We start from the raw sequence: 15260 nt of genomic DNA, 5'->3' as shown, positions 1-15260 counted from the left end.
AAAATCACCTACAAGGTCCCGACGAAGCAAGACAGAAGACGAACATGTGAGTGAGCTACTTTTATCAATGACATTCCATTCACATGATAATCGTTTGTTTATCAATAAACCACATTTATTGAACTTATAACGTACGAGTAACCCAGTTAACGCTCGATAAAACTAAACAAAGGTTATATCATATATACATAAGATTATCACGAATGTGAACGATGCATTGTGAATGACAGCAAAATCTGAATCAAAAATAGGAAGCCATTTACCTTGAAATTTTGCTATATATTTAGTATACGTAAAATATAAAGAGACATGCTTAACCCTTTACCTCATATATACGCGAAACAACGCACTTTCGACCCCCCCCCCCCTCTTTTAGGCCTCAAATAGTGAAAAATGTCCTATTTGGACCCAAAACACATGTTTTCGTTTGAGAAATGTTGCTAAAAAAGTGAGCACTTTTTCGGCGCCGCCCCCATCCAAAAGATACATCAGGGGGTTGCCAGTAGGGGGATGTGCCCCTTCTGTTTGGGGGGGGGGTGAAGGGGGGCGGTAGTCCCCCTCATCGCCAAGAAAATTTTGGACTTGTGAGAGGCTAAAAATGACCCCAGGTCGATCATAAGATAACGTGTAACCAACACTGAAAAGCATTTGACTCTACCTCAATCCATTGAGAAGTTGCAGCACTTTGAAATAAATTTTGATGGAAAAAATCAAGGCAAAATATGATTTTTGGCAATTTTAAGACCTCCCCTCGTTGCCTTGGTAACAGGAAATTTAAGACTGAGCATGTCGTTACAAAGGCAATGGTCCATTCAACATTTGTGCCAAGTTTGATTAGTATTGAAGCATTTTTCATAGTTTCATAGCAGTTTGAACTTGTAACAGGAGGCTTTTCAACGAAACGGCCATTTTCACAATATGCTCATGAGGGAAAGGGTTAACTAAAAGGATTAAAAATGTTACAAAACAACAATTTTTCAGCCAAAATTAGGTGAAAGACCACAAGTTAACATGGAAAAGCTAGATTTTGGGTAATTTCAAAGTTTTTCATCATTTCTTGTTAAGCAAAGAATTCGAAAACGAATAGGTAAAATGTAATACAACTAGTTGCTTACAGTCTGATCGAATGTACTATTTTTTCGAATTCCGCTAGAGTCTTTATTAAATTTTCGTGTTAGGAAGCCATAAAGCTAACTTAAAGATAGTCGATGGTTTTTACTCAGGTACCGCCCGCCCCTAAAATAACGCACTGAGGAGTATCCTTGGTATTCCACCGTAGGGAACGTGTTACAGTATCGCGTTTTTCGGTTACAGTATAGAATTTTCAAGATGGAGGATTATTTATGGGAAGAGAGGTAGGTGATTTTTATTCAGGTCCATACTACTAGTAATTTAGTTTCTAAAAGATGTTTTTGTGCTTTGTTTGTAAGGAACAGAATCCGGTATCTAGTCATATATTTCTTCAGACCCTGCACCGCAGATTTATCGCTTTATTGTCTCATAAATAGGCAGATTTGATGGTTTGAAAATTTGAATCGAGAGACCAACGCATTTTCCTGCAATTTCGACATAATTTATGCATGCCTAGAAAAGGTAAATCTGCAAAACGTTAGTCCTTTATGTTAGGAAACGTTTATAAAAGTAAATGACCAGTTGAACCTATTTTCCTGTTCGTTAAATGCGTTTGAAAAAATAAACAATGTTACAGTATAGAGCGAGGTAATTTGTGCAGGGTTACAGCATAGACCTAGCGATTTGTATCAGATTTGTTACAGTTTATACCCAGATTTCGGTTACAGTTTAGACTTCGATATTTTCTATATATACTAAGTAAATATGAATGTTACATAGACTTTTAAATCTCTGTGAGATTATTGGCCCGATGGCTATTCGTCCGTCTGACGTACACAAGTGTGTGCAATCCCATCCGCTCAGTAACTACTTGACTAAATTTAAATGTGATGTCAAAATTTACATTACTTTCTACCAAATGGTTTTGGTTGCAATCGGGGAACGAAAACCCAAAACATAGATTTTGAAAAAAGGCAATGTTTAAAGACCCTTCTCATTTCGAACCAAAAGCATTCAAATCAAATCAAATCATGGCGTCATTTCGAATGCTTCTTTGTTGAAGTTACGATTATTTTATCATTATTAAATTAAAAGTCGTTTTTTTTATTTCAGACATCCTGTGTAGCAGTTTTCATGTTTCTGAAAAAGAAAATAATATTGAAAGTTATAGAGTATAAATTAAGGTCAGACAATTACAATATCTTTTCTAGTGAGCCTGATGGAGGTAAATAAAAGTGGCAGAGTCGGGATAAGGCCGCCGACTTCAAATCATCTTTCATTTACTGCTGTAGTTAAAATCCAATCATGACTTTGGATTCTTTGTATGTGAGGAATCTATCAAGATAATTTACTGAAAGTCGGTGGTTTTAGTCAGGTGCCCGCTCGTGTCTGAAATGTTTCACAGAGGGTATCTGGGGTCTTTCTTAACACTAAAGCAGGAATGTTTTCACATGACCTTAGTGTCGTTGAAACTTAAAATCCAAGAAAGCCAAACGTAACAAAATAGAGTTAAACAGAATCCCTAAAGAAATTCCAACACAACAAAATTGAAAATGTTTACAAACCCTTTTAAATACTTACAAAATACATTATGGTAGATGGAAATTCCAACATAAAAAAATTTTAAGGTTGCAGTATTGCGCACTTAAATACTGTTTAATCATTCTTAGGGTATTGCCTGCTTGTCAATCGTGTCTTTTGACAGCTTATCTATGGTATGCAGGCTTCATAACCTCCGATCACCTCTAAAAATTTCACTTTGTTTAGTTTCACTCATTGTATTCTCGTTTAGGGCACACGCAATTTTATACCTGGGGGTAATATGCCGCTTTTCATAGAATGCCAATAACGTGTCACATTGATGGTTCCATGGTAACCGCCATATGAACACATCCACAGATGTTAAAAAATCTGAAGTGTACCAGTTCATGTTAAATGTGAATTCTGCCGAAGCCGGTGCTAGGAGGCGTGGACGGTAGCTTAGCAGTTACCACAACCGTCCATGAACAGGTTTAATCAAACTGAGCCTGCAACATTTTCATGTTTTCCGTGTTGGAATTCTATTAAGGATTCTTTTTTTTCTCTATTTTATTACTAATAGGCATTATTATAATGTGTAATGAAATCAAGCAACAAGCAATAATCTTTCTTCTCTCAATACAATTCGATAAAAGTTACTGTTGTTGTCGTGAAAACAGTCCTTACTTAGGACATTACTTATTCTGCAAAAAGTCTCAATCTGAAACTTAAAGTAAGAAAAAAAGGAAACTATAACTTTTCTGCTGAAGAAAGAAAGTAATAAATGTACAACCTTTCAAGAATGTATAAAATAGAAAGGTATGAGTTATTTCATAAAAATAATGGATACACGAACTTTGTTTGAAATTTGGCAAGTATCTAAACTGTAACAGAAATCTGGGTATAAACTGTTACAAAATCTGATACAAATCGCTAGGTCTATGCTGTAACCCTTCAAAATTAACCTCGCTCTATACTGTAACATTGTTTATTTTTTCAAACGCATTTTACCAACAGGAAAATAGGTTCAACTGGTCATTTACTTTTATAAACGTTTCTAAACATAAAGGACTAACGTTTTGTAGATTTACTTTATCTAGGCATGCTTAAATAATATCGGAATGGGAGAAAAATGTGTTGTTCTCTCGATTCAAATTTTTAAACCGTCAAATCTGCACATTTATGAGACAATATAGAGATAAATCTGCGGTGCAGGGTCTGAAGAAATATATGACTAGATACCGGATTCTGTTCCTTACAAGCAAAGCACAAAAACATCTTTCAGAAACTAAACTACTAGTAGTATGGACCTGAATAAAAATCACCTACCTCTCTTCCCATAAATAATCCTCCATCTTGAAAATTCTATACTGTAACCGAAAAACGCGATACTGTAACACGTTCCCTACGGTGTATTCTACCACCGGTAAAACATGTTTTGTATACATGTAGTAATTCTTACTCTATCTGATTAATCAGAAACCACCGATATAAATGACAAATACATGTTAGTTGTTGTCTGAGGAATTGCATTTCTATTTTTTATGACGCTCATCAAAAATAAAATACTAATACAGTAACAATTTTATTTGAGGTGCTTGTGGGATCCTTTGGATAACAAACGAAATACAAATTAACACTTTTAGGACTCGATACATAAAAAATAAAGTTGAATTGTCAGCCTTATTATTAGTGCCGAAAATGTTATACATAACACTTTCATTTGTCTTCATATGTTGTATCATGTATACGTAAAAGATAATACAAATCATTTATATAATTCATGAAGATGTGAACCGTTTCAATGTTACTCATGAGCTTAAAATTGAACTTTTGCATTGAAAAATCCGACAATACTACCAACGATAATAAAAATCAAGGCCAACGTAACAACGATATAATTTACGACCTAAACATCCTTGGTTCCCATGGCCCACATATTTATTCAGTTTACGTCATGGGAAAAGACACACTCCCAATTTCGATTGTTGTAAATCTTAGTTCACGTTAGTTACAATTTGAAGTAGAGCTGCGTATGTGCATAAATTGATTTAGCAATTCACTTTTATAGGTTTAATTTATATGACTGGATTATAAAAGGGATAATCTAACAAATTAGTTTATTTGTACTCATGCCCTTTATCAGATAATACAGTTAAAATAGAAGACACCACGATCACTGATGATGCAAAATTGTTTTAATATCAAAGCGGATAAAGAAGCAAACGTTGAATTAGACGCCGCGGTAGACAGTTGTTATTATCTAACTTTCTCCTTTGACAATCTTAAATGTTCCGGAACTGAAGAAACATTTTGTAAAGAAATTAATACTGGAGAAACCTCAGAAACTGATCAAACATTTGTTAAAGAGAGGTATATCGAAGTTACAGATGAAACAACAGATGAAAATGATCCCATCTCAAATTTGCAGGCACATGCGCACGCAGGAACTAATTTGCGAATTATGCCGAGACAGCCTTATGACCGGTGGAACCTAAACTTACTTCTGGTGCAACTGTCAAAAGAGACAACTGTCGAAGAATTGGATATAATCAAGTTCCTCATGGAAGGTAAAATCATTTTATTTTGTGATGTCTGCAATAATAATAATAATAATAATAATAATAATAATAATAATAATAATAATAATATCATAGTAATAGATGGAGATATACCATCGTAGGAAACAAATGACAAAGGGAATAAGGTCATTTTGTAAATAAATATTCATGGATGAGAACAAAACCCCTACAAGTGCCCTATGTCAAACCAGTACCAGCAATATACATACAGTTACAGACCACATCATATGGTGAGAATTATGGAAATAACACATTAGAAAAATTATCAAAAGATTGATTATAACATCTTAGTAAATATGATTTCCACCAATATTTTGAATTAACACAATTACTGCTGGATTAAAAGTGACACCCACAAATATAAATGTCAAACAATTGATGGCACATTTTCAAATAGCATCTAACAGTGTAACAAATTGGTAATAAGATACAAATTTCTACATTTTTGAACTGGTTAATTGCATATCGTTATCTTTGTATACCAAAAAGATGTACTTAATGTTTGTTTGTTTGGGTTTTACGTCACATCGACACAGTATAGGTCATATCGCGACGTTCCAACTTTACTGGTGGAGGAAGACCTCAAGTGCCCTTCCGTGCATTATTTCAGGCACGAACGGGCACCTGAGTAGAACCACCGACGTTCTGTAAGCTAGCTGGGTAGCTTCCTCACATGAAAGAATCCAAAGTCCCTGTCGGGATTCGAACCCACAGCGGTGATGGGCAAGTGGTTTGAAGTCAACGACCTTAACCACTCGGCCACGGACGCCCCATGTACTTAATGAAAATCGATCGAAAGTGAATAAAGGCCAAACCCGATGTACTATATTGAACACGGAGATTTATCAGGTAAATTTATGATTGACTATATATCTCAGGGATAACATAATTAATACAGCTTTAATTATGTTATATTTGGGACAAAATGCACATATCTCATATGTTTTCTCTTGTAACATTCGCTTAAGGGATTTTCCACAATTCTCAAAATATGCTTTTAGGGTTTAAAAGTTTTATTGCTTAATCACACCCATTATTTTGACCATTTTCAAGTCGTTAACACTTTTTTATGGTAAATTAATTAGTTATTGTTATTACTCAAAACAACAAAATTAAATTCATCCCTTGACATTAACCTCTAAATTGATTTATGATTCTCTATTTTAAATACAAGTTCAATTGCAAGTAAGATGTCTTATATTTTCAAGGTATGGATGATGATTGTGTTTCAACTATCAAGGTCTATGATCTTCTGCAAGCAAGAAAGTTCATCACAATGAACGACCTGCTCTATCTTCAAATGATTATGGCTGTTCTAAGAAAGGACTCGCTTATTGCCATGGTCTACAAGTTCGCCCAAAGCCAAAGTAATGTGCTACACTTTGATCCACCTTTAACAGACTTAGGTATGTTTCACTTAACAAACAAAACAACACTTTTTTTCGTGTAAAGCCATACTCCATGTTTTCTTCAAAATGTTTGTTAACAAGCGATTCCCTGATTTGTACAAATTAGACCGATCATGAACACGCCAAATCAAACCGACCATGAAGCATTTTCAATTTTGCCGTTTTGCACTTTATTTCGCTTGAAATATTTTTATTATCATACTCAAAGAACATGCCAAGTTTTAAGAAATTCTATTTAACAGTTTTAATTTTGCCTATATGTCTGTATGAAAACTCCCGAAAACGTCTTTAAGGAACCCGTTTTCTCTTATTGATACGGAGCTGTGGTAATGAAAAATCATTTTAGTTTACTTTACTTTCTTAGTTTCTTTTTAACACTTAGCTTTTAATCATTCTTAGTTATCTGTGATAGTTTGGTAGAAGTGGGCGTTAGGGGAGCTGATTTCCATCGTTACTCATCAACCCAACTCCACGAGCTTGCTATTCGCATAAAACAGATTGTCGAGGCATTTATAAAATTTGAGGGGTCTCCTTGCAGCTGTAGACTCGTAATACCATGTTGTCTTGGTGAGAGCTTTTATGATGAGATGCAGACGGACGTTGAAAAAACTGCTGATTCAAAATCACAAAAAGACAAACAAATGGGAAGTCGAAGAAGCAAATCACGCACTTACTGCTGTGACATTGGTATCAATGTTATCTGCATCAAATTTAAATACATGCTTAAGACTTTCATTAGAGTTTACATCCTGATAAATATTATCTACTTATTATGAAGTTAGACGATTCTATGAAAATTCTTAATTTAGCAGAATGAACTTTAAACGGATAAATTATATTTCATTTTTAAAGATTTTTGTGCATAACATATGGTTATTGATAAATCGGACCAACCTAAAAAAATCTTTAAGTAATATTATTAGGTGTTTGATTTTTTTTCTGTTATGAAATTACCTTTCTGTGTTTTTCTTCAGGAAAATTTCGTACGTCTTAAAATGTAGAGTTTACTTTTCTTCTCACTGATTAATGGGTGTATAAATACAATTAGTCACTGACTTGTATATTTCATCTTTCTGATAATCGTTCACGTGATTAATGTTATTATAGGAATACAGACTGATCAAGAACTTGGAGATAATGCTGACTTCGGCAATCAACAAGTATTGGAAAGAGAAAATACAAACCTAAAAAGACAATTGACCGAAGCCAACCACCATATTCAAGCACAATCAGAGGAACTCACAGAACTGAAAAATAAATTAGACACTATGGACGCCCAGCATCGTCAAAATTGCCACGGATCTTTGCAGGAGGTTGAAATACTGAATATCAGCGGCAATTGTTATGTGAATGGATTAGATCTAAAGAATACAGAATATGAATTGAATTCTTTGAAGAAAGAACATGATGTTCTGTTTATGAAATCAGTAGAAACTTTAGAGAAACATAACGAAACCTTGCAAAATTATAAAGAGGCTGTAAAAGAAAACAGGGAGCTGAAAGTTGAAAAGACAAATACAGAGATACAAATGGGCATACTGCAGAGGAACATCGAGGAACTGGAGGAAAAACTGAGGATACGCATTGACGAAGAAAACTCTCTCATCATTGGCCTAAGAAATGAACTGGAACTTACGACGGCCAGTTTGCTTAATGTGCAAAATGATAAAAGATTGTCCGAGCTGAAAACGTGTTTGGAACAGATAGCATCCATGTCTATGACAGTAAAGAAAGTTTATGGAAACAAATGACCCAAAGCCCATAAAAAATTCTCCCAAAAACGGGACGATTTTTCAAAAAAAGCTCTGTCGGGAAAGTTTGGGAAAGGGAATTATCCCCCAAAATCTATTATTCAACCGCAAAGAGATGATGTTCAATCAAAATTATTAGTTGCAAATTCTGTGATATTTACCGAACAATCATCATCATCAGGTTTGTCATCATCAACATCATTTAAAGCATATTATTTTTCAGAAACGAGTATTTTTTTCTTCTTAAGAAAGGACACACATGATTTCTTTAAACCTTTAACTAATGGATAATGGATTGTTACCCGAGGAAAGTCGCGATGGCTGAATGTGAAATTATTTTGTCATAAAAGAAGCAAAAAAGCAAAAAAGCAAAAAAGTAAACTAAAACGTATTTGGACTTCCATACAAAATACTAAATCACTATAACCGTACTAAATGCCAAAACCCAATCGAAGAAAACGATGGTTCAGATAATTGGACAATGAGTAACTTTTTGGAAACTTTAAAAGTACTCCAAAAATAAAAAGCTTTGAAATTCGTGAAATGAAAATTCATTTCATTTAGCCTTTCAATGAAAGAGCGTAAATATATATTGTGTGTAGCTGCTCTTTTCTTATGACTTTCGATTCTTCTATCGGTTTCAAAGCGATTTATAAATACTTAAATCATTATAAACATCATAACTTTGCTTACACAATAAAAAGATTATGTAATACTATAACTAACTATTGTGTATTTGCCTATTGAACTTATTTCATCACCACTTATTGTCTAACTGCATAGTTAACAACAACATCTTCAATTCAGTTACCCCGATGTAAATCATCTATGTATTTGTATCTCAGAAATTTTCTATTCCATGTCAGGCAACTACTTTTTTCATCTTTAATTCACATAACAAGATGTAGTGCACTTTTGTTTACCTTAATGTGAAGAAACATTTTGCAGGGCAACTATTTTCATATCCCATTCTTTCTCTTGATTGAACGTAGAGAAACGCATTTTTTTCGTAATTCGATGAAAATGACAGTTTTCATCAATTCTTCCATTCGCTAAACTCGATATGAGGGCGACTAAATGTATTTACTTAAATCAATATAGGACGTATGTTTTTCCCTTCATTTACATATTTTGATATAGGGCACATATTTTGTATCACTCTATGTAGGGCATCTATACTTTATATTCCATTTTCTTAACATTAGGTTGAACTTTTATTCATGTCATCTTCCATTCACTTAACTCATTGTAGGATGGACAGTTTTATCTACAGTTCACTTTACTCGATAAAGGATGGATACTGTTTAATCTTCCATTCACTTAACTAGCCAAGGTATAAGGCAACACTTATGATGATACTTACCATTCTACCTCATAAAATTCATTGAATATAGTAACACATATGACATGCATTGATATACTCTTTCACAATTTGTGTATATCTTCTTGAATTATCGCGTTTGATTGATTCCTTAAGTAGTTACCGCGTTTGATTCATTTCTAGGATGCTATTGTTACAATTGTTGTACTGTTATTCAATGGTTATTTAAAAGAGTAACTGAAAAAAACCCTTAAGTTGACATCACGTAAAAGCATTGCCAGAAGCTCGCCTAATATAATTTCATTCACCTCGTTTAATATATCCAGTATTTAACCTATACTCATTCAATATCCTTATTCCATATATACTGTTGTGTGCAATGACTTATTTCTAAATTCTATAACATGTTTAAAGTTATTGAATGAGTGAGTTATGATAGAAATTTTGAAATACAAGTTCATGTACAGAACTAGTGAATTTAAACAAGAAATTACCAATACATTAGTAATGATACTGTACATTTGTAACGTCAATTTCATTGGAAAGTCAAGACGTATATATACGAGAATAAAATATTCCAAATACACGACCGTCGTAAAGTTTTAAATTAATTTAATGTATGATCCTAAAACAGAAGAAATATGTAGTATTAAAGCTTTCTGACATGCCATGTATAAACGGTTGCGCAACCGTTTAGACGCGACCATATTAACCGTCCTAGATCTTGCTTATACAAGAATTTATAAAACAGGCACTCCTTGTGTGTAAATATGTAAATGAATTCATAATTTTACAATTGTATAACACGTTATGAAAGTCTGACGAAAATCGACGAAAGTTACAAACGTGCAGTTTTATTATAAATCTATAATTTAATTTAATTTAATTTAATTATTTCTTGTTATTTCACACCAGTATAAAATACTTGTATTTATATACTGATTACTGATTGTACATGTATATATGTAGATCCTAGAATAAACCAGTTATAAACCATCCTGATGTTTGATGTGTATTCTCTCCTTCCTTTGATTTACATGTATATATGTTGACAAGAAGAAAAGAAATTATATTGAAACTGTTTTGCCGTTCGTGTAAATGTCATGTGTGTACCCGTATTGATATTATATATTCTAATAAATGTAATAGTTTAATGGTTATCGTGTTTGTCATATAAATACCTCCTAAGGACGTTTGTTACAGTTTTCAGGCAGAAGAAATGTAAAAGAATACTTTCACAGTGGCGTTGTCTACAAATGGCACAATGGACATAAAGAATTTCAAATATTGATACAAAAAATAGGAATGTATATTGATACAAACAATAGGAATGTATCATTTCCCTAATCTTTTTAAATATTTCTTAAAAATGCTGCTATAGTTCTACGGGCTTTTCGTATAATCATTCATATGACGAAAAATGATATTTTGTTTTGGAACATTTTATCATCTTCTATACATGTACATAATTATTTAATATCGGATCATGTATCTCACACATACAAACAACATCAATATATAAGTATTTCGTGGTTTGTTGTCGTTTAAGGTACTAAATACTATCAACATAGTTATTTATTGTATTACAGACTTTCCATTCTTTAAACTTTACAGAATCTTGATATATAATGTAAGAAACAATAAAAGCGAAAATAAATGTATTTTGGAATCGACGTTTTCGTTTTTGGAGTTATCTGCCATTGATCGACGATAAACATATTGTTGCTTGAACTGTTTTTGTTGTTGTCATATTTTTTAAGATCATGCAAGGTTGAATATACAGCTCTTTATTCTGCCTATCATAACTATGCAAACTGTAGAGACCATCTTTCAGAGAAGCTGACGGAAACAGAACTTACTAGTGACTCCCAGACTCGGTATGTCTAAGTATGTTCCAGAGAAATAATGGAATGGCAACATTACTCAGCCAATATATCTCTTCTATATGTAACAAGCAATTTATATTAGACGAAGGAAACTCATTTTAAGAAGTACATTCATCATACTTACATGTACCATCAACACAACGTTTAGCAAGCTCGAATGTGTTATATAGATATCGGGACATTTTTGTACTAATATTTCGATGCCTTAAAATCAGAAGTATCCATTTAAATATCTCATCTTCTAGTAGTTATTATGATACTATCTAAATATTGAAACTGGTCAAAAAGTTGAGAGCAAGGTCAGGGAGGTCTTTTAAAGCCACACAGAGGTTTTATTGGCATGGATACTGTATGACCTCGTTCGCTTAAGTGTTTGGTTAAGACGGATAAAGTGACCATTTAAACACTATAACGTAATAAAATGTAATCATTATATTTTTGGGGGGCTAAATGATTATGTGCTTATGATATGATATAGCATTTTAGGTTTGATATAACGTTATCTTAAGTTTATTTTTTGGTCATAAATTTATTGTATTACCCTTTGGGGAGGGCAAAAGAATTGCTATGTAATAAGACCGATTATCTATGTTACTATAAATACATGTAGTAACAAAATTTAGTTTTTTTTTCAAGGCCATTATATCAAGATTTCGGTCATTAAGCTATGTACTGTGGGTCAAATGATGTCGAAATCAAATAATAAACACCCTTTCCCGTTGAAGTCAATAGCTATATAGATTAATAATAAACAGTGTCCTTTCGAAGCAATGATACAAGATATACCGTAAAATCGATTTTCTCAACAAAAAAATAAACAAAAAACCAATAAAAAAAAAACAAAAAAAAAAAAAAAAAAAAAAAACACTTAGTAGTTTTACCTTTTGATATATTCTGAATTGATCAAAGGATTACAATTATTGCATATTTAGTTTAATAATTAGCTTGGAACCACCAATAAGAAGGCTGCATTTTGGCTGAATATGCATGAGCAGGTTTCTTAGTTGGGTTATTCTTATTTTTGTAGTGTTTCATTTTACTAACAGCTTATTTGCGTTTCATATACGAACATAAGCGTTGTCGTGGAGTTTTCCTTTCAAATTTATCATTTTTGAACTGTTTTTTTATCAGATTAAAAGCGACACTGTCTAAAAGGGTTATGAAACAATAAGAATGTTTGGTAAAATAATTTTATTTATTTATAAAATGCTGTTTTGTCTTCATAAAATAAAAGCTTACTGATCAAATCTGTCTTACTTATGCGTAACATATTGCTATCAACCAAGGACATTTTACTGTCAAACCGCAAAGTGTGCTCTTTGACCTAAAATAAATATTGAGTCATTTTTATATACATGTACATTGTAATCACGTGGTTTTATGACGTTATTTACCGGCATTTTAAAATGACCTTAGGGGACTTCTTGATGAGATAGGAATGGGGAGATCAATAACAATGGTAGGATAAAAACTACACTCGCACCCGCCGAAAAATCCCGCCGACAAGCAGTCTGAAATATGGGTAAATTTTGTTTGGGAGTCCGATTTAAACACTCTTTATTTTTTTAGAATGTGATAAATTGAATGTTAAATTCTCGTTGAATAAAATATCATGCTCGCATAATACATAAATTTATTCAACTCGTTCAATAAATTCAGTATCGAACCCTACTTTCATTCAATATCCACTACTAAATTTGCACCAAAATGTGTCTGAGACCATTTTAACGAGGTAACATGTTACCCGATTTGAACATAGCGTTTCACTGATTTGGCGTCACATTGCGTTATTTGGACATTCCTGCGTTACTGGATATATGCTGTTAATATACATTGTCAGATCATAAATATAAAAACTGATGCTATTATCAAAATATGATTCAGGAATATTATAGTTCACTTAATACGTAGATTCAATGTTTTTATGACAAAAATGACTCGGTTGAAAGAGGGTGAAGTGAAAATATATTTATGCATGTCATTTTTAAATCTGAAAACGGTTGAAATCTTAAGTTTAGCTAAATATTGCTTAAATGGTAAAATAGGATTTGAATACAATTCTAAATTTAATATTTGTCAAACTAACATTACTAAAATAGAACCCCCTAAAAATAGTGTCCCCTTGAGTGGCGGCATGACCAACGCGTAGGACTAGTAGTATAATGATCGCTAGCCGCATGAGTTGTTTCCTTGAGCAAGAAACTTTACACTTATTTCTCAGTACTGGTTGGTTCCAGGAACGGATTCGAAAGTGTGGCTATAAGCTTATAGCTTCCTCAACAACCGAACTAAAATAAATTCTGTATAAACCAAGTCCGTGCCCTGAGTAACGCCTAAAACGGCAATATTCAAAATGCTGCATATTAAGTGACACGTTCTTCTTTTGCCTTGCAAGACTACATGTTATAGACTATGAACGTGACGGAATGTTCAAGATCATTAATCTTATCTGTCAATAAATTTTATATGGTTATCGAATCTAATTTTGAAATAGTTTTAGAAAGATGTCGGGTATTGTTTCATATTAGTATTATACATAAGCGGTACCACAATATAACAATATACAAGTATTTTATGTTACATTTCATTATTGTGTAAACAATGAATTGTTGTGACACCGAATTCATTCAATAAAATATTTTGAACTCTTCACCTTGCGTCCTTATTAAACAGCCCTAAATATAATCATATACATTCACCAACATTTATATATGTTAACGTCATCAGTTATTGTTTAAAGTTTGTTGAGATGACTTATCACTTGTGTCAAAGTGAACTTTTATCAGCAATGGAAATGTGCTACCATCATTTTTAACCTGATTAAGATAACCCCAAATCACAAGGTTATCAATGAGTGTAGACATAACATACATGTATTACGAATCCCGACAACTCGAAAATGAATCGAGGTGGTAGAAATATTACAGTTACTTCCCGTTCAACGTTTTTAAGCACTGCTGAACATATGTTTTGAATTATAAAGAGAAGTCGGAAATAACTGAAAATAATTGGACACTAAAGAGAATAAAACCTGTAAGGCAAAAAGGTAAACAGCAACAACAATAACAATAACAACAACGAACAAACAAAACAAACAAACCACAACAACAAGAAAAGCAACACCAATTGCTATATATATATATTGTTGTTTATAATTGAAAGAATAGCTTGTACGTTTCATATTATGAAAATGTTTAATAATGTAGTTTAGACTTCGCAGTATGATGTTCCTAGTATAATTGACAAAAGCGTCAATTTATCGTGTTTCTTCCTTTATAATCGACTGTGTTACTAACGCAATAGAACAATATATATAGGAGAGATAATTTATTCAACGAAGTCAAGTGTCACAACTGTTGGTCGGAAAAGTCCCCGGATCCGATTCGTCCGGAGTCATATTTTCCATATAGATAATAAAAGATTGTATTTTTGTGTCTTGTTACAGTGTGCAAAAAGTTACTCATTGGCCATAATTCTGAACCATATTTTGTTTCTTTTCATTTTGGTAAAAAGTACAGTTTTAGTTAATAAATTTTTTTTTATTGAAGTCAAATACATTTTCTAATTTGGGCTTCCTATATCATGAATTGTTTCACATTCAACATCATTTTTTCAGGTGATAAGCATCTCACATCATCTAAATCCATTATTGAAACATTATAAAAAAGCAACATCTTTTGCCTTTTTACCCAAAATGAAAAATGTAAATTATTTCTGAGGGA

The 15260-nt window shown here is 32.7% G+C and overlaps 1 protein-coding gene across 1 annotated transcript; it reads left to right on the top strand.

Moving 5' to 3' along the window:
• Positions 1 to 4618: 4618 nt before the first annotated feature.
• LOC132735101 (uncharacterized) lies at positions 4619 to 8331 on the top strand. The gene is made up of 4 exons (XM_060722006.1): positions 4619 to 5159; positions 6380 to 6577; positions 6980 to 7267; positions 7688 to 8331. Exons 1-4 carry the CDS (start codon positions 4772 to 4774, stop codon positions 8329 to 8331), a joined length of 1518 nt encoding a protein of 505 aa, XP_060577989.1. The 5' UTR covers positions 4619 to 4771.
• Positions 8332 to 15260: the final 6929 nt, after the last annotated feature.

Source organism: Ruditapes philippinarum, unplaced genomic scaffold (assembly GCF_026571515.1).
Source record: "Ruditapes philippinarum isolate M1 unplaced genomic scaffold, ASM2657151v2 ctg497_1_1_1_1, whole genome shotgun sequence".
NCBI lineage: Eukaryota > Metazoa > Mollusca > Bivalvia > Venerida > Veneridae > Ruditapes > Ruditapes philippinarum.
The sequence above is the reverse complement of the archived record's forward strand: the minus strand, read 5'-3'. Positions and strand labels throughout refer to the sequence as shown.

What these genes read in the sequence shown, in the direction of transcription:
- LOC132735101 (XM_060722006.1), top strand. Translation starts at nt 4,772, where the DNA reads ATGATGCAAAATTGTTTTAATATCAAAGCGGATAAAGAAGCAAACGTT. An exon ending in AATCAAGTTCCTCATGGAAG is followed by an intron (nt 5,160 to 6,379) that starts GTAAAATCATTT and finishes TATATTTTCAAG; the next exon opens with GTATGGATGATGATTGTGTT. An exon ending in TCCACCTTTAACAGACTTAG is followed by an intron (nt 6,578 to 6,979) that starts GTATGTTTCACT and finishes AATCATTCTTAG; the next exon opens with TTATCTGTGATAGTTTGGTA.